We start from the raw sequence: 19,617 nt of genomic DNA on the forward strand, positions 1-19,617 counted from the left end.
TCAGTGAATTTAAGGTCTTAATTAGGTATATTTGTCTCTACTCACCAACACAATTAGGCTTGCCCTGCAGGAATCACTGCACAGAGATCCAGAGCAACACACTTAGTATCTATCTCCCTAAACCTGATGTACTGAATGCAATTGCAGGGTTATGAGCTGTAGTCAGCTAACTCATTGTAGATCATGTTTGAACAGGTCAGTAGTTTAATTAGTTGCTGAAAATTGACCTTAGAGTGTAAATAAATGGTAATGTCTGAAGTGGAATTGATTGGAATATTAGGAGAATAGGGAAATTAGCTGGGCAAACGGATTGCTCTGTGAGCTGGCAATGATTTGATGGACAAATGGCCTCCTTCATTGCTATTGAGGGAGTGCAGCGTAGGTTTACAAGGTTAATTCCCGGGATGGCGGGACTGTCGTATGCTGAGAGAATGGAGCAGCTGGGCTTGTACACTCTGGAGTTTAGAAGGATGAGAGGCAATCTCATTGAAACATATAATATTGTTAAGGGCTTTGACAAGCTAGAGGCAGGAAACATGTTCCCGATGTTGAGGGAGTCCAGAACCAGGGGCCACAGTTTAAGAATAAGGAGTAAGCCATTTAGAACGGAGACGAGGAAACACTTCTTCTCACAGAGAGTGGTGAGTGTGTGGAATTCTCTGCCTCAGAGGGCGGTGGAGGCAGGTTCTCTGGATGCTTTCAAGAGAGAGCTAGATAGGGCTCTTAAAAATAGCAGAGTCAGAGGATATGGGGAGAAGGTAGGAACAGGGTACTGATTGGGGATGATCAGCCATGATCACATTGATTGGCGGTGCTGGCTTGAAGGGCCGAATGGCCTACTCCTGAACCTATTGTCTATTGTCTATTATCTATTCAAAATCATAATGAAATATGTTGCCCTCCTGTCTGTATTAATCAGCTTTTTGCAGCATTAAGCAACATTAAGATATTTTTTAAAATTCTGCAAACACATAATTGCAACTACAACAGTAAATAACGCGTTTTAAAGTACCTTTGTATCGCGTGATCATCAAGCTGTCTGTCTTTCGTGGTTCTTCAAATGTCACTTGAAGAGATGTGCTACCAGTTACCAACAAACGCACATTCTCTGGAGAATCGGGAACATCTGTAGAGAAACGGGATTAACTCACGTCACCCTCTCATCGTCATTGAATTGAATGAGCCAGGACTGTCAACATAATGTCTTGCTGATTAGGGTGCTCCATGGCAGTTTCTTTCAGTGCGCATACAACATTAAAACTGAAACTGCAATTGCAGGTAATGGATTGAAGTAGGATGGTAATAATCAGGATTAGGAATGCACATTCTCACAGCACTTGGGAGAAAATGCTGGTGTTATTGTTGAGGAGACTGAAGAAGGTCCATCTGTCTCCTCAGATCCTGGTGAACTTCTCCCGCTGCACCATCGAGAGCATCCTTACCAACTGTATCACAGTATGGTATGGCAACTGCTCTGTCTCCGACCGGGAAGCACTGCAGAGGGTGGTGAAAACTGCCCAATGCATCACCGGTTCCTCACTCCCCTCCATTGAGTCTGTCCAAAGCAAGCGTTGTCTGCGAAGGGCGCTCAGCATCGCCAAGGACTGCTCTCACCCCAACCATGGACTGTTTACCCTCCTACCATCCGGGAGGCGCTACAGGTCTCTCCGTTGCCGGACCAGCAGGTTCAGGAACAGTTTCTTCCCTGCGGCTGTTACATTACTCAACACTGTACCTTGGTGATTGCCAGTCACCCCCCCCCCCCTCCACCGGACACTCCTTCCCCCAGAAAAATTGCACTACTACTACTGTTTGTACATATATATATTTTATTGCTCATTATTCTATGTTCGCTCTTCTGGGTGAGATGCTAACTGCATTTCGTTGTCTCTGTACTGTACACTGCACAATAACAATAAAGATTGAATCTGAATCTGAACATCACTTTTAGATCAGTCTGAAGAAGGGTTTCGGCCCGAAACGTCGCCTATTTCCTTCGCTCCATAGATGCTGCTGCACCCGCTGAGTTTCTCCAGCATTTTTGTGTACCATCACTTTTAGCATTGCATGCACGAAAGATTTGTGTAAGCATCCTATTTAATGATGCTACTAAACTAGGAGGGATAGTAAATATTTGTGAGAATCGATGGATCCTTTAAGGGATATTGATTGCGCAGTGGGCAAAGTGAAGTCAAAATGAATTTTCTACTGGTACGTAGGAACAAAGGAGCAAAAGGAGATAGTTCCACCAACCACTGCCCTAGTAAACGGGTAATAAAATGAGAATTGTGATGTTGGCAAATTCAGATTATCGATCTTGCTTTATCAATCAGATCTATTCACAATGTGAGAAAAAAAACATGGGGAGACAGCAATTAGGTACCAGAAGCCCAGAGTCACCTGTTCCTCTCAGCACATTGAAATTGCCACTCATCATGCAGCCACACATGTTATTTTCTCAGAGAACTCTATCCAATTTGCCCGAGATGAATCAATGTGAACTTCTTCACCATCTCCCTAAGGAACTGCTCCATTGATTGCACATTCGTTCAATCATTTCTTCCACAGTTTAACTTTTCCCTATCAAGCACAAGCTTGAGGCAGGCAGACCAGAGGAGGCAGTCATACCCCCATCCATATAAACGGGACTGAGGTGGAGCGCGTCTCCAGCTATAAATTCCTCGGAGTACATATCTCGGAGGTTGTCCTGGTCCCTCACCCTCCAAGCTGATCAAAAAGCCAGCAGACTTCCTGAGGAGGCTCACCTGTTCCCCAGATCCTGACCAACTTTTACCGCTGTACCATAGAAGTATCCTGCCACCTGCTTCATATGGTACAGCAGCTGCAGCCGGACAGGAGGGCACTACAACGGGTGGTGAAAACCGCACAGCACATCATCGGTGCCCCGTTCCCTGCCATGGATGCCCTCCACCGAAAACGGTGTCTGAGACGGGCTGGGAAGATCATCAAGGACCCCTCTCACCCCAACCATGGACTGTTTGCCCTCCTCCCATCAGGGAGGCGGTACAGGAGCCTCAGGTCACGTACTAGTAGGATGAGGAAAAGCTTCTACAACAACACAATCACACTGCTGAACTCGGAGTCCCGACGATAGATTTCTCTGGTCCCTCCGTCCCCTTTGTTTAATTATTCTGTATTTCCTGATTATTCTGTATCTTCCCTCTTTCTATTTTTTTGTTTTTCTTTATGTACAACCACTACGGACTGACGCAAAACTGCATTTCGTTGTACTGATACTTGTATTTGTGCGATGACATTAAAGTTGTGTGTATGTGTCAGAAGGATTTTAACTTCGGAAAGGGTAGGAGTGTTGATCGGTCATTGAAAAAAGGGAAGAGGCTAGAATATCCAGCGCAGGAAGAAATGCACCAATGTCAAGTATCCCCGATACATATCTCTTGAAGAATGCAAGAACATTGAAGTAAAAACAAAAATGAGTGATTCCAGGTAAAGATATTGGCACTTACACGCATTGTCAAAAGCAGCTTTCATTTGCTTATACAGCTTGTATCGAAATCTCCAAGTGCGAAGTGCTCTGGTTTTGTTGTGGAAATCAGCCTCTGATTCTTCGTTCCTCAGTTCTGTCAGTTCGGAAATCTTTTGCCCTGCATTGCTCACTATTGTCGTCAGATGTGTGGACCAGCTGGCCTCGTTGACTGGATGGACAATATAACAGCATAGAGTATATACAGTGTTTAAGAGAAAAAGACGGAACACACACAGAATGGTGTGGAGAATGACACAGAGATTTTCAACTAGATTTTATACCGCTTTCACTCGATTGGGGAGTGGTGGCCCAGTGCATTAAGTCATAGACATAGAAACATAGAAAATAGGAACCAACCTACCAGTGTCACTGAGCCATCGTTGTCATTGTTAATGAACGTGACACAGTGAAGAATTGCTGGCAGGTATGGTGTCATAATTTCACAAAGCTAAACTAATAGAAACATAGAAACTAGGTGCAGGAGTAGGCCATTCAGCCATTCGAGCCTGCACCGCCATTCAATATGATCATCGCTGATCATCCAACTCAGTATCCTGTACCCGCTTTCTCTCCATACCCCCTGATCCCTTTAGTCACAAGGGCCACATCTAACTCCCTCTTAAATATAGCCAATGAACTGTGGCCTCAACTACCTTCTGTGGCAGAGAATTCCACAGATTCACCACTCTCGGTGTGAAAAATGTTTTTCTCATCTCGGTCCTAAAAGACTTCCCCCTTAAGTCACTGCACTTGTAGCCAGAGTTCTTGGATCATCTTGGTAACAGCCGTCACACAAACAACTGGAATGTTGCACAAGTTTAGCTGGTTCACCAATATTCCTCTTGCACGGACATCTACTATCTTTGCTGGTTTCTGTGCAGGTGACTCAAGAAAACTTTCTTAACTGTCCTCCTTCTGTGCAGGTGACTCCAGACTAAGCAATGGATGACAAGTGCTGACATTGCCACATTTCAAATTCTGATCTTTGGTGCAAGGTCATTTGGAAGTGTTATCTTTCAGTTGCAGGAACTCAGTCCACATTTTTGCTTCTGATCTGTATTCCACTCCCCAGGGCAATAGGTCTAATCATTACTTACTATATCCACATCAATGGTGAACAAAATAAATTGAATAAAATGGGTCCCCAGCACGGATAAGCACAAAAAAACATTGTGCATTTCAAAGAAACACACTCTCTGTCACAGGTTGTTTGAAATGTTAGATATCCAATATTATATAATTAGCCAACACAGGCACAAACTTGACTCCTATGTGAGGTGTATAGGGACAAGGAAGTGCTTCATCGCAAAACCTCTATAGCACACAATGCCTTCACACAAAGGTCCAGCCCAGTGCGTGATTGCCAGGCATTGGGGATAGAAGGGATAGATGGTGTTCACTGATCATATTTAAATAACTCCACGAATGAAGAAAAATAGACACAAAGTGCTGGAATAACTCGGCAGATCAGGCAGCATCTCTGAAAGGTGCCGTATCGGGTTGGAACGCTTCTGCAGTCTGTTCTCCTGGGATGCTGCCTGACCCGCTCCAGCACTTTGTGTCTTTTTTTGTAACCCAGAAGCTGCAGTTCCTCGTTTCTCTCACCCCAACCATGGACTGTTTACCCTCCTACCATCCGGGAGGCGCTACAAGTCTCTCCAATGGTCCAGGAACAGCTTCTTCCCTGCGGCTGTCACACTACTCAACACTGTACCTCAGTGACTGCCAATCACCCCCCCCCCGGACACTCCTCCCACAGGAAAAACACTATGACTGTATGCATGTAGATTTATTTATTGAAATCATATTCTATGTCGCTCTTCCAGGGAGATGCTAATTGTATTAAAATTGAATCTGAATCTGAATCTGAATCTGAATAGAGAATAGGAATGGAGGTGACCCAGTTCTTGATTTGCTTTTCATGGAAGTCTCACAATTCTACAATAGCAGCCATCATATTTCTCACGAAGTCAGTGTACTGTAAGCAAAAGTAGTCAAAAGTGCTGGAGAAACTCAGCGGGTGCAGCAGCATCTAAGGAGCGAAGGAAATAGACAACGTTTCGGGACAAAACCCTTCTTCCGACTGTTGAGGAAGGATGTGCTGGCTCTGGAGAGGTTTACAAGAATGACAGAGTGGATGTGGAAAGGATGTTTTTACTGGTGGGAGAGTCTAGCACCAGAGGTCATAGCCTCAGAATTAAATGGTGCTCTTTTAGAAAGGAGGTGAGGAGGAACTTCTTTAGTCAGATGGTTAATCTGTGGAGGCATTGCCACAGAGGGCTGTGGAGGCAAGGTCAGTGGATATATTTAAGGCAGAGGTAGACAAATTATTGATTAGAACGGGTGTCAAGGGTTATGGGGAGAAGGCAGGAAAATGGGATTAGTAGGCAGGGATGGAATGATTGAATGACGGAGGGGCTGAATGGCCTATAACATGCAAACCTGTAACTCCTGGCTTTGAAGGTTAACACAGGCCTTAACATTGTTTACCCCTCTCCCTAGTTTTGACCACTCACAATGATGGTTATCCCTGGCTCCAGCATTTATTAAGAGGTTCGCCATTGAGATGTTATTAGTCAAGACAGCAATATCTAGAGGCACCAGGCCATTGCTCGTTGCCTCATTGAGGTTGCCAAGTATGCCAGGTCGTTCAAGAATCCGCTGAACTGCATCGAGGTCCTCATGCTCCACAGCGTCAAAGACTGAATCATACTGAATGTTCTAGAAATTAACAAAAGTGAATATATTAAAGTCTACAAAAATACATTAAAATATGTATTTGAACAATGTAACAAAAAAAAAAAAAGAAGTTGTACATAAAATGTATTATGAAAATATATATTAGGCACTTTGGTGCCATATGACTGTGCTTACTTCTAATAAAATAAAATAAAAAAAAAAAAAATGTATTTTAATATACATCAGACACTAAAAACATATCTTCTCAACCCAAACTAGTGTTGGTGTAATGGCAGATTTCTGGTGCTACCTGCAAATCACCATCTGGGTCATAATCACAGAGGCCTGTCACTGACACTGAGATCTGCTCTATATTTTAGGATCCTTGTGAAGAATTATCGTTAAGAAGCGACCCACCAGTGTCACTGAGCTATCGTTGTCATTGTTAATGAACGTGACACAGTGAAGAATTGCTGGCAGGTAGCCTGCACCGCACCATATGGTTTCATAATTTCACAAAGCTCCCTCCTAAACTAATAGAAACATAGAAACTAGGTGGAGGAGTAGGCCATTCGGCCCTTCGAGCCTGCACCGCCATTCAATATGATGATGGCTGATCATCCAACTCAGTATCCTGTCCCTGCCTTCTCTCCATACCCCCTGATCCCTTTAGCCACAAGGGCCACATCTAACTCCCTCTTAAATATAGCCAATGAACTGTGGCCTCAACTACCTTCCGTGGCAGAGAATTCCAGAGATTCACCACTCTCGGTGTGAAAAATGTTTTTCTCATCTCGGTCCTAAAGGATTTCCCCTTTATCCTTAAACTGTGACCCCTTGTCCTGGAATTCCCCAACATCAGGAACAATCTTCCTGCATCTAGCCTGTCCAACCCCTTAAGAATTTTGTAAGTTTCTATAAGATCCCCCCTCAATCTTCTAAATTCTAGCGAGTATAAGCCGAGTCTATCCAGTCTTTCTTCATATGAAAGTCCGGACATCCCAGGAATCAGTCTGGTGAACCTTCTCTGTACTCCCTCTATGGCAAGAATGTCCTTCCTAAGATTAGGAGACCAAAACTGTATGGTGAAAGTACTCACCCATGGAGATTTCAAAGAATCACCACAATCCCAAAGGTTTTCTTTTAATGTAGCCAAAAGATGCTGATTTATAGAGATCCATCTGAAAACTTACTGATGGTTACTGACCTACAAAATTCCCTTCTCGCCATCACTAGTGGACGTAGACATAGAAAGCTCTTACCACCATTCTGCTAACTTTGTTATTATTAGAGACTAGACCAAGGGGGGGGGGGGGGGGGGGGCTGCTGCATCACACACACACACACACACACACACACACACACACACACACACACACACACACACACACACACACACACACACACACACACACACACACACACACACACACACACATACTACACCAAGTGCAGACCACTGGTCCCCGAACGTGCTTCAGGCCCCGAGTACGGGGAGGGTGGGGGGAGGAGGGGGATATCACTCTGGATGATGTAACAGTTCAGAACTATGGACGTTCAAAATGTAACGCACAAGCAACTACAAATGTCACTTTTGCACAGGTAGATACACCCACAAACACACACACACACACACACGCCTGTCCAACCCCATCTTAAGGGGTTGGACAGGCTAGATGCAGGAAGATTGTTCCCGATGTTAGGGAAGTCCAGGACAAGGGGTCACAGCTTAAGGATAAGGGGTAAATCCTTTAAAACCGAGATGAGAAGAACTTTTTTCACACAGAGAGTGGTGAATCTCTGGAACTCTCTGCCACAGAGGGTAGTTGAGGCCACATTTCATTGGCTATATTTAAGAGGGAGTTAGATGTGGCCCTTGTGGCTAAGGGGATCAGGGGGTATGGAGAGAAGGCAGGTACGGGATACTGAGTTGGATGATCAGCCATGATCATATTGAATGGCGAATGGTGCAGGCTCGAAGGGCCGAATGGCCTCTACTCCTGCACCTAATTTCTATGTTTCTATGTTTCTATGTTTCACACACACACACACCGACAGACACACACACACACACACACACACAAACCCACACACACACACACACACACACACACACACACACACACACACACACACACACACACACACACACACACACACACACACACACACACACACACACACACACACACACACACACACACAAACACACACACACACACACACACACACACACACACACACACACACACACACACACACACACACAGAGTTTTAATAGTAGATAGATAGATAGATAGATAGATAGATAGATAGATAGATAGATAGATAGATAGATAGATAGATAGATAGATAGATAGGTAGATAGATAGATAGATAGATAGATAGATAGATAGATAGATAGATAGAGATAGATAGATAGATAGATAGATAGATAGACAGATAGATAGATAGATAGATAGATAGATAGATAGATAGATAGATAGATAGATAGATAGATAGATAGATAGATAGATGATATGAATCAAATGCAGCCAAGTGGGACTAGTGTCGATGGGCATCAGGCTTGACATAGACGAGTTGGGCTGAGGGCCTGTTTCCATGCTGTATGACTCCATATCTATTTTTATTTGCCCCACTCGTGTCAACATCCAATTCACATGGAGATGTCACATGGAAAGAAGCAGGAAACTCTGGCTATGATTCGTTTCTATGGTAACAGCAATGAGAGATCGCATTCTAGTAAATCGGGACGCCTGATTGACATTGTTGCAGATTCCTTCACCATGTACCAACTGTGACTCACACTGCAGGGATATTTTACTGATACATGAGTCATAGTTTTGTACTATTTTACCGCATAGGCTGCTACTGTGCTGCGTGAGTTCAACAGCAAAGTCGTGTAGTACTGGAAATTACAGGGTAATTATATATTTTGGGGGTTATTGCAAAGCGCAGTTGTCAGCACCCTCGTATCTGATGTGAACTGATGCATATGCAGCATTGACAAGCTGAAACCAGTGCAGGAGACAAAGTAGGTCAACATGATACAGACTACGTTATGTCCAGTTCCTTGGTTTGGCATCTTTGCCACTCTATTGGTTTGAGATTTTGCAACGATCACTAACACTGGAGACCATGGCTATTCATATACTGACTAGCACAGAGGATAGCTTAAGAATAAAGGCTGGAAATCAAAGGTAAAAAAAAGCTGGAGAAACTCAGTGCAGCAGCATCTATGGAGCGAAGGAAATTTTTCGTCATGCAGATTTCCTTCGTGGCTGCTGCAATCTCTGGAACTCTTTGCCACCTCAGAGGGTAGTTTGTTGAGCCCATAGTCCACTTCATTGGCAACTATATTTCAAGAGATGAGTTAGATGTGGAGGTCCCACCTTGGTGCGCTGACAACAACCTGGCCCTTATCCAGGGAGTATTGTAGAGAGGAGGCAGGTACGCACGCACACCCCCCATCCACATTAGCCATGACGGATATGAATGGTGTTTCTAGTTTCAGGTTCATGGGAGTCAACATCTTCGTTTACCTATCTTGGTCCCACACTTCCTCTACTCTGATCAAGAAGGCTCATCAGCGTCTCTTCTTCTTGAGGAGACTGAAGAAGGTCCATCTGTCTCCTCAGATCCTGGTGAACTTCTACCGCTGCACCATCGAGAGCATCCTTACCAACTGCATCACAGTATGGTATGGCAACTGCTCTGTCTCCGACCGGAAAATCGAAGGTACACAAACGCAAGCTGGAGAAACTCAAGCGGTCTGCGGAGGGCAGCAGCATCTATGGAGCGAACGTTGTCTGCTACAGGTCAACCGTTTCCGGACGAAGGACGCTTGCCTATTTGTCTTCGCTCCATACCTCGGTGACTGCTGCACCCCCCCCCCCCGAGTTTCTCCAGCTTTTTCATGTGTACGCTCTTCCAGGGAGAACCGTAGCATTTCGTTGAGCCCCATACTGTCCACTGACAGTGCCCATTACTTGCAACTAATCTGAATCTGAATTTGACATTCTGATTTACGGGAAGAATCAGTGATGGTAGAGGGGAAGTCATTTGGCAACAAACCAACAACCAGCACAGTGACGCAGCTGGTGGACTCACTGCCTCACAGCACCAGACCCCCCCGGGTTCAATCTGAACCTCGGGTACTCTCTGAGTGGTGTTTACACAATTTCCCAGTGACCGCGTGGGTTTCCTCCAGGTGCTCTGGTTTCCTCCCGCATCCTAATGCCCCCCGTCCCACTTAGGAAACCTGAACTGAAACCTCCGGAGACTTTGCGCCCCACCCAAGGTTTCCGTGCGGTTCCCGGAGGTTTTTGTCAGTCTCCCTACCTGCTTCCACTACCTGCAACCTCCGGCAACCACCTGCAACCTCCGGGAACCACACGGAAACCTTGGGTGGGGCGCAAAGTCTCCAAATGTCCCTGATAGGACAATGACATTCTTGTTTTGCTTCAGCACAACGGAACATAGTAGGCATTGACTACAGAACAGATCAGTGTGTCCATATACCATTATATAAATATATACACACATATGAACCTGTCCAATTGCATTTGCTTAGCAACAGCCAGTCTCCCTACATGCTTCCACTACCTGCAACCTCCGGCAACCACCTGCAACCTCCGGGAACCGCACGGTTCCGTTCAGGTTTCCTAAGTGTGACAGGGGCATTAGGTAGGTGGGTTTGTAGGTTAATCTGTAAATTGCCACTAGTGTGCAAGGAGTGGGTGAGAAATTGGGATGAACAGGTGATCGATGGTCGGTGTGGACTCAGTGAGCAAAAAGGCCTGTTTCTATGCTGCATCTATCAACGAAGCTAAACGATATTTACTCTCAGAATCACTTTTCTGACTTGCACCGTATAAATAATTAATTGATGGTCCAATACGAGAAATGCCATGAAGATTTCATACCATGCATGAAGATTTCTTGCTTCTTTCCCTCTCGATTTTTTTGATGAGGCAGCCCTCCTCCGAGCTGGGACTGCCCTTTAATCTGAAGGACAGGTTGCGATAGAGTCGTTTCGCAGCATTTGGGGACATCGGTCCCAGTGACTTCCTCCTCTGCAGAGGTTCCCTCATTGGCTGTGTCATTTTATTCAGCATTCACCTGGGAAGAAAGGAATTTTAAAAAATATATATTTCTCAAATATTTACAATGGGAAACAAAATAATATGCATAAATATTAGATATTTGTGTTGCCTAAAAAATGCCCCTGTCCCACTTAGGAAACCTGAACGGAAACCTCTGGAGACTTTGTGCCCCACCCACGGTTTCCGTGCGGTTCCCGGAGGTTTTTGTCAGTCTCCCTACCTGCTTCCACTACCTGCAACCTCCGGCAACCACCTGCAACCTCCGGGAACCCTTGGGTGGGACGCAAAGTCTCCAGAGGTTTCCGTTCAGGTTTCCTAAGTGGGACAGGGGCATTATCTTTCTCTCAAGGCCACCTTTCATATCTCATATGCCTCTCCCTTTTCTCATACTCTCCCCTTTCTCTCCTATGCTAAAGGCTGATTAATAACATTGAAACTCAAGAAATCACAGGTTTAATGGCAACATGAATTAAAGAAATCTCTAATGGACAGAACGCATGTTGTTTTTCTAATGGTGGATAGTACAGACATATTCCCTTGGGTTTAATACTAGAATATATTTTCGATATATATTAATGATTTGGATTTGATGTGCAGAGGCACATTTCTAAATTCCCCGAGGACAACAAACAAAGTGCAGGTAATTGCGAGGAGATAAACAGATACCAGGATGGAGTATTGTGTGCAGTTTTAGTCCCCTAATTTGAGGAAGGACTTTCTTGCTATTGAGGGAGTGCAGCATAGGTTTACAAGGTTAATTCCCGGGATGGCGGGACTGTCATATGCTGAGAGAGTGGAGCAGCTGGGCTTGTACACTTTAGAAGGATGAGAGGCAATCTCATTGAAACATATAAGATTGTTAAGGGCTTGGACACACTAGAGACAGGAAACATGTTCCCGATGATGAGGGAGTCCGGAACTAGGGGGCCACAGTTTAAGAATAAGGGGTAAGCCATTTAGAACGGAGACGAGGAAACACTTTTTCTCACAGAGAGTGGCGAGTCTGTGGAATTCTCTGCCTCAGAGGGCGGTGGAGGCAGCTTCTCTGGATGCTTTCAAGAGAGAGCTAGATAGGGCTCTTAAAAATAGCGGAGTCAGGAGATATGGGGAGAAGGCAGGAAAGGGGTACTGATTGGGGATGATCAGCCATGATCACATTGAATGGCGGTGCTGGCTCGAAGGGCTAAATGGCCTACTCCTGCACCTATTGTCTATTGTCCATTGTAATGGGCAGAGAAGTTGCAGATGAAATTTAGCACAAAAAGAGTGAAATTTTGTAAAAACATTAGTTGAGGAAAACATTGCAGACTGATAATGTGGTTTAAAAAATGTAACTTGATGTATTTGTACATGATTTTTCTTTAAAAATGTCAAGAATTGTTAAGCAGTTAGAAAAGCTAATGGGATCATGGGCTTTCTGATTAGGTCTATGGAGTTTAACAGCAGGAATATTATTGCACTTAATTCTGGTTGCTAGTTGTTGCAGCACTCTATTCCCTCTCTCCCAGTTCCAACTATTGTTGTTCCCAAATATAAGTAAAGATTATTATCTGGGATGACATCTTGGAAACTGGGAAGACATCTCTGAAACATAAGACCAGGCATTTGGATTACTGGTGTTCAAGAAGGAACTGCAGGTGCTGGAAGATCGAAGGTACACAAAATTGCTGGAGAAACTCAGCGGGTGCAGCAGCATCTATGGAGCGAAGAAAATAGGCGACGTTTCGGGCCGAAACGTCGCCTATTTTCTTCGCTCCATAGATGCTGCTGCACCCGCTGAGTTTCTCCAGCAATTTTGTGTACCATTTGGATTACTAGCTCTGTATTGTAACCAATGGTGGCTGCTACTTCCCAGAAATTTCTAAACCCACATTTCTCTTTGCTGAAACAGTGGGCAATTTGCCATATACAGTTGTGTCTAGCATTAGGTTATTTCATCAAAGAGGCACTTGCAAACGTTGTCCTTTCCTGCCTACACTTGATGTTGGTGTTACTCCAGATGAGTTCACTGTTTCCAGATAAGGTTAAAAACTCCTCTACTGTGGTCGATGCCCATCTATAATTCATCATGATTACAGAGTTGCTGACAGGCAAGTCATTGTGAGATACATATCAGCTCCGCATTAATACTGAGCAAAGAATCCCTTTCAGTCTAATTCCACCACAGTTAACCAGAATGTTTTCATAAATATTAAATATTCTTTTGCTGTAATGTATACATCAGAGTACACAAATAAAGACATGTTTTGTTCCTATGCAAAACCAGTGAACAGAAAGATAGTATGAATTCATTTTGCATTTGTACATAAACAGAACAGCATATCCTACTTTTCATTTGATGCATTCTTGCACATGGGCAAGTCTATGCCAAATATCAGACTGCACTATCTGGTCATCTATTCACTATTTCTCTCATTCTCTCTCTTTCTCTCTTGTTCTATTTCTTTCTTGTTACATTTAAAATGGAAGATGTACATTAAATGCATTTTGTCATATGCTGCGGTTTACATTGCTTCTAATAAAAATATTTTAAAAAATAAATTAAAAAAAAAGAATTTTAAATTTGTGGGCCACATCATGAAATGTAGTTTCCGAAAGTATTTTATTGTTTTGAGTGCAGATCAGTATGGAAAGAAGATGCCTGTATTTCTATGATTCTGCTGTGGGGGAGGCTCATGTTGGATTCTATAATGTGTTGAGTCATATTTCTTTTTTTTTTAATTTTCTATGGATGTACGGAAACTTAATTATTTCTTCTATGTAAAGCACTTTGGTTTCAACGCGAGTTGATTTAAACGTGCTACATAAATAAAATGTACTTATTTACTTACTTACTATGGCACAAGCTCAGAGCACCCCAAAGGCAACAGAGTTATTTTATTTTGTACGAACACTGTTATGATGTCAGGAAACACAGCAGCATATTTTCATGTAATGAAATTTTACAAGGAGCAGTGAGCTAAACTGTCTGATATTTATATTTTATAAATGTTGGTCAGGAAATCAGGGACAGCTAAAAGTAAAAAATGGTATAAACATTCAACAGGTCAGATGCGAAGTGCTTCTGCATTTCTGTTTGTATTTCAGGTTTTCAGTATTCACCCTGTGTACATTTTTTCATTTTCAATTATTGGGGAAAATCCCTGCTCTTCTTTAAGTCACTCTTTAGAACTTTCTGTCCTGGGTCTCCTCCATGGCCAGAGGGAGTCCCACCGCAAATTGGAGGAGCAGCACCTCATATTTCGCTTGGGCAGTTTACACCCCAGCGGTATGAACATTGACTTCTCCAATTTCAGGTAGTCCTTGCCTTCTCCTTCCTTCCCCTCCCCTTCCCAGCTCTCCCACAGCCCACTGTCTCCGCCTCTTCCTTTCTTCTTCCCGCCGCCCCCCCCCCACCTCCTCATCAGTCTAAAGAAGGGTCTCGACCCGAAACGTCACCTATTCTTTCGCTCCATAGATGCTGCTTCACCCGCTGAGTTTCTCCAGCATTTTTGTCTACCTTTAGAACTTGTATATTGGTTTACTATTGTCACTTGTACAGGGATACAGTGAACACCAATAGACAATAGACAATAGACAACTGACAATAGGTGCAAGAGTAGGCCATTCGGCCCTTTGAGCCTTTATATGTGTTCCTCCTTCTCTCCAAAGATGCTGCCTGGCCCACTGAGATACTCCAGCTTTTTGTGTCTCTCTTGGGTTTAAACCAACAACTGCAGTTCCTTCCTACACCTTTATATGTGTGCTCTCCATCATCTCATTCTGTGCGTGAATCAATTAAGACATACACAAGTACAACAGGTGAATCGGAGACAAAAATACTAGAACATAGTATCATAGTACTGTAAGTACAGGAACCCAAAATTCCACCAGCCTGGCTGTGTGGTCATTAAAATACAATACAATACAATACAGTACATGGCTACATTTGGAAGTACCATCCAAACGATGGGTGCATTGGGGCTGGCACATCTGGACATTGACCAACCGATGCTGGTTGACCAACCTCAGCCGCGAGGTTGCCCCCCTTCGCGGCTCCCTCCGCCTGTCCCTCTGCCTGTGTCTCCGCCAGCCCCTCGTTCGCTGACTTCCGTACGCGGTCTGGTCGTGTTGTACACCCACCGGTGAATTTCGTGCCTCTGGTTCTGGGGGGGGGGTCCTGTGGCGGCTCGGCTCCCAAGGATCGGGCCAATCCCACTATCAAACCGCTCGGCACGGGAATGGATGAGTCCAGGTGTAACATTTCTTTAGTATTACAGTGTGGAATTGACCTGTATTTTGTGCTGAATTCTCTAGATCAGGATTTGAATTCATAATTTTGTAAATCAGAAGTGAGAGTGATATTAGAATTACAAAATGAAAGAATATATAGAGGGTAAAATCATCCAGATTATGATAAAAATAGGGAAATAAAATTGAAAGAAATAGTAGAAATATTTCTCAGTCCACAGTGAAGCCTTCTATCTTTTAATTGACAGATCCGGACTATAAAATATTTTAACCCATCGTTTTAGTTATTAAATTAGCAGACCAGGCCGGTTGTGGCATTATTCATTTATCTGAATTATGGAGGACTACTGCTTCCCTTTATTAATTCGGTATCTTGTGACATTCAGAGTTGTTGCAGATAGTCAAAACCCACAAGAGGTCAGAGAAGAAGGAATGATTAATTTTTGCTTCCTCCCACTGTCTCTTCCTTCTCACAAGCCTGTTCATTTCCAATGACCTTGGTTCTTCGATGACATGCTGGCATTTATATACATGTCATCTATGCATGCTCTCCAGTGATGCTGCCTCACCTGCTGAGTTACTCCAACACTGTGTGTTTTTTTTTCTTCTTCTTTGTTTTAAATAAATGTTTATTAGAGGCATCTGCATATCATAATCCAAACTGGTACAGTTTAGCGGTTACATATTAAGTATCCAGGTTTCCAGGGACCCAGTTATCAAAGTAGCTGGGATCCTCCTTTATCAGTTACATAGAAAATAGGTGCAGGAGTAGGCCATTCGGCCCTTCGAGCCTGCACCGCCATTCAATATGATCATGGCTGATCATCCAAATCAATATCCCATACCTGCCTTCTCTCCATACCCCCTGATCCCTTTAGCCGCAAGGGCCACATCTAACTCCCTCTTAAATATAGCCAATGAACTGACCTCAACTACCTTCGGTCGGTCCTAAAGCATTTCCCCCTTATCCTTAAACTTGTTCTGGACTTCTATTACCTATTAACATTGCCTCTAATTATTTATTTATATTTTTAGATAGGAAAGAAAGAAAGAAAGAAAGAAATTAGAAAAATAAAATAACTATCCATAATACAACTTGGGAGATAGGTCCGTAGGTCAGAGAACATAAATATTCATCTAGTCCTGGGTTCAGGCTTCAGTCCGGCCTCCGTGCCGGTCCAATCTACCCCTTCAAGTAATCTATAAATGGAGACCATATTCTAATAAATAATTCTGGTTTGTCAATTAAGACATATCTAATTTTTTCCAAATGTAAGGTCTCCGACATCTCCATCTGTGTGTGTGTGTGTGTTTTTTAAAATAAACATACCACCATTTTTCCTGCCACTTTAAAATTAATGTTTCTATTTGATGAAAAATTGAATGGCTTGTTGAGTGCATCAACAATCCAGAGTTGTTACAGACTGCTGATATTGGCAGGCTATGTCCTTTCATGTTCACACTTGCATTTGGTGCTACTCCGGAACAGAACAGTGCATTCAATTCTACGTATAGATTCCTCAGTTGTGGTGGCTCCATGTGTATATTTAACCCAGGTCACAGCGCAACCCGATGAAGAGAAACACATCAGCTCAACACAACAAACAGAGGTAAATTGCATTTGGAAACTGCATCACATGAATGCTCACCCCTCTTCTGTTGTTATGCTGTATGTGATCATTTCCAGAAGTTCCATAGAACCTCATGCACGGAGAACCAATTGAAAGCACACTTTGTCACCACAAGGTACACAAAAATGCTGGAGAAACTCAGCGGGTGCAGCAGCATCTATGGAGCGAAGGAGATAGGCAACATTTCGCGCCAAAACCCTTCTTCAGACCCTTTATCACCGCAAATTCACTGAATGGAAATTGATCAAATTTTATAGAATTTGAGTCCTTTGTTTTGCTATAGCAGCTTTCACCAGCATCAATATGTGTTTTACAGCCACTGATGTCCAATCAACTCCTTGTGGGAAAACATGACAACTCATTTTCATAGAACAGCAAGGAGATAAGCAACCTGGATCTTGTTGGAGGAATACAAGTTCCCTGGATACATATACACGATACAGGTGCATAATTCCCTGCTCTTTTTCAGCCAGTCAATGGCACTTTGCGCCTATTTTACCTGAAAGCCTCAACTCTGGCAATGCAGTACGGTCTCAGTAGGTCAATTATTGTCCTCAAATCACCAGATTAAGCATTCATTCTGTCATTCAAAATGATGACTGAAACTGTACTGAAAAAAACAGATTTCTATATCTGCTTCTCAAGAGAGGAGATCCAGTACTCACACCTCTCGGCCATGGGTCAAGTTCTACTGCACACATCTAGTCTGTCACTTCACTGCAGTTCTGGGGAATGTTGTGTTGTCAGAAGTGTCTTCTTCTGCCGGTTATATATGATCATGTGGCAATTGTTTCAACAATATGTTATCTTCTGACCAATGCCTCGCAAACCAAATGAGCCCGAATTCTAGCCCCGAAATGTACAGTGCATCAAACTCTATTTATAGACTCCTCTAGATGCATCATGCTGTGTTTTAAAGGAAGCGTGCAACATGAAAACTAACTGCTGTGCTTCCTACAGTGCATTAAAAGCAAGTTATTTTTCTCATAGTAACATGGGCACTTTTAAAGCCAAATTAGTAACTCTTTGCACCAAGTTTCTCCTCTTGTTTGTTAAAGGAAACATTTCAGAAGCCTCTTCCATTGTGTTTAAGAATGTTGAAGGTTATTGAAGATCAAGATCACCAAACTGTTCAAAGTAAAATCAAACGTGAACCTGTAACTCGATTAGGAAAATCCTTCCTGTAACATTGGGAAAAGGGCTGTACAGTTGAAAATAGGTTTAGAGAGAAATTGCACCCACTCCCACACTTCTGGCATCTGGCAGGAAATTCAAGCCTCTGTAGCGGTGCCTGCTGGCGTACGCTGAGATCGAACCCGGCGTTCGGAAGCCTCGGGGGGGGGGGGGCATTTGTTTCGTGCAGTTTTTCACTTGCGCGCGTTAACTCAGCGCTGACCACCGTTGTGGGCAGACGTGTCTGAAGAACCTGTATACTGGATATCGAACTTTTGAATAAAGATCTGTTGAAAACTCCAGTAGTCGTTTCTCAGACCTACTAAACCTTAAACTTTGGTAGTACTTTTGACACTACTAACACGTTTTGGCATAAAACCACCAAATAACAGCAAGCATAGTGCACTGCTCTGTTCTGTCTCCACTGTGGTTTGCAACCTCACTAGTCTGAAACATGCAGTCTAACTTACTCACCGAGAAATCAACATCTATGAACTCTCCCCTAAACTGTACTATTTAAAGGGGCCAACCAACACACAAATTCCAGTCAGAACTAACTATAAATATTCAATGCTTCTCTAGCTATGGATACATTATTTTATTTATTAGTATGAAATTAAAGGCAGGATAGAATAATATGATTAGCAACTTACTTAGAAACATGCATTTTTTTACAACAAAAATTGATCATGTGTTTTGTTGTTACTACATGGTACAGTGGGGTAATGCAGATGAAAAATGTTTGGCATTTTGTAGCAGAATCTGACAGAAATTCATCTTTCATTATTATTTACTTATAAGCTATACTCTTATGCCCTCTTATGCCCTTAACATTGTCCCATTCCTTGATTCCCTTACGACGAACCTATGCCATAGTAGCTAAGCAATCTAACAGCCAGCATGTCTTCAGGATCTAAGAGGAAACTAGAGCACCTGAAAGTCATTGGGAGAACACACCAAATCCGGAGATCAGGATCCAATTTACGGCACTGGAGCTGAGAGACAGCTGTCCCACCCGTAATGCCACTGTGATGCCCACACGTTGTAAGGGGTGAAGAAGATTAGACACAGGGAGTTTAGTTTAGAGATACAACATGAAAACAGGACTTCGACTCACCAAGTCCACACTGGCCATCGATTACCCGGTCACGCTAGTTCTATGTTATCCCACTTTCTCATCCACCCCCCCCAACACATTCGGGGGAATTTACAGAACAAATCAACCTACAAAACCGGGAAGTAGGAGGAAACCGGAGCACAAGAAAGAAACCCATTGGTGGTCACAAACTAC

General features: G+C 43.4%; 1 protein-coding gene across 1 annotated transcript in view; it reads right to left on the reverse strand.

Moving 5' to 3' along the window:
- LOC129713708 (ankyrin repeat and fibronectin type-III domain-containing protein 1-like) overlaps positions 1–19,617 on the reverse strand; it is a 90,839-nt gene that overhangs the window by 46,290 nt on the left and 24,932 nt on the right. Inside the window, exons 3-6 of the mRNA XM_055662959.1 lie at positions 11,113–11,308; positions 6,025–6,229; positions 3,489–3,677; positions 966–1,126 (exon numbers count right to left, since the gene is read on the reverse strand). Coding sequence (XP_055518934.1) covers positions 966–1,126; positions 3,489–3,677; positions 6,025–6,229; positions 11,113–11,304 — 747 coding nt within the window. The 5' untranslated portion in view covers positions 11,305–11,308. The remainder of the gene's footprint in view (positions 1–965; positions 1,127–3,488; positions 3,678–6,024; positions 6,230–11,112; positions 11,309–19,617) is intronic.

This window comes from Leucoraja erinacea, chromosome 37 (assembly GCF_028641065.1).
Source record: "Leucoraja erinacea ecotype New England chromosome 37, Leri_hhj_1, whole genome shotgun sequence".
Lineage (NCBI taxonomy): Eukaryota > Metazoa > Chordata > Chondrichthyes > Rajiformes > Rajidae > Leucoraja > Leucoraja erinaceus.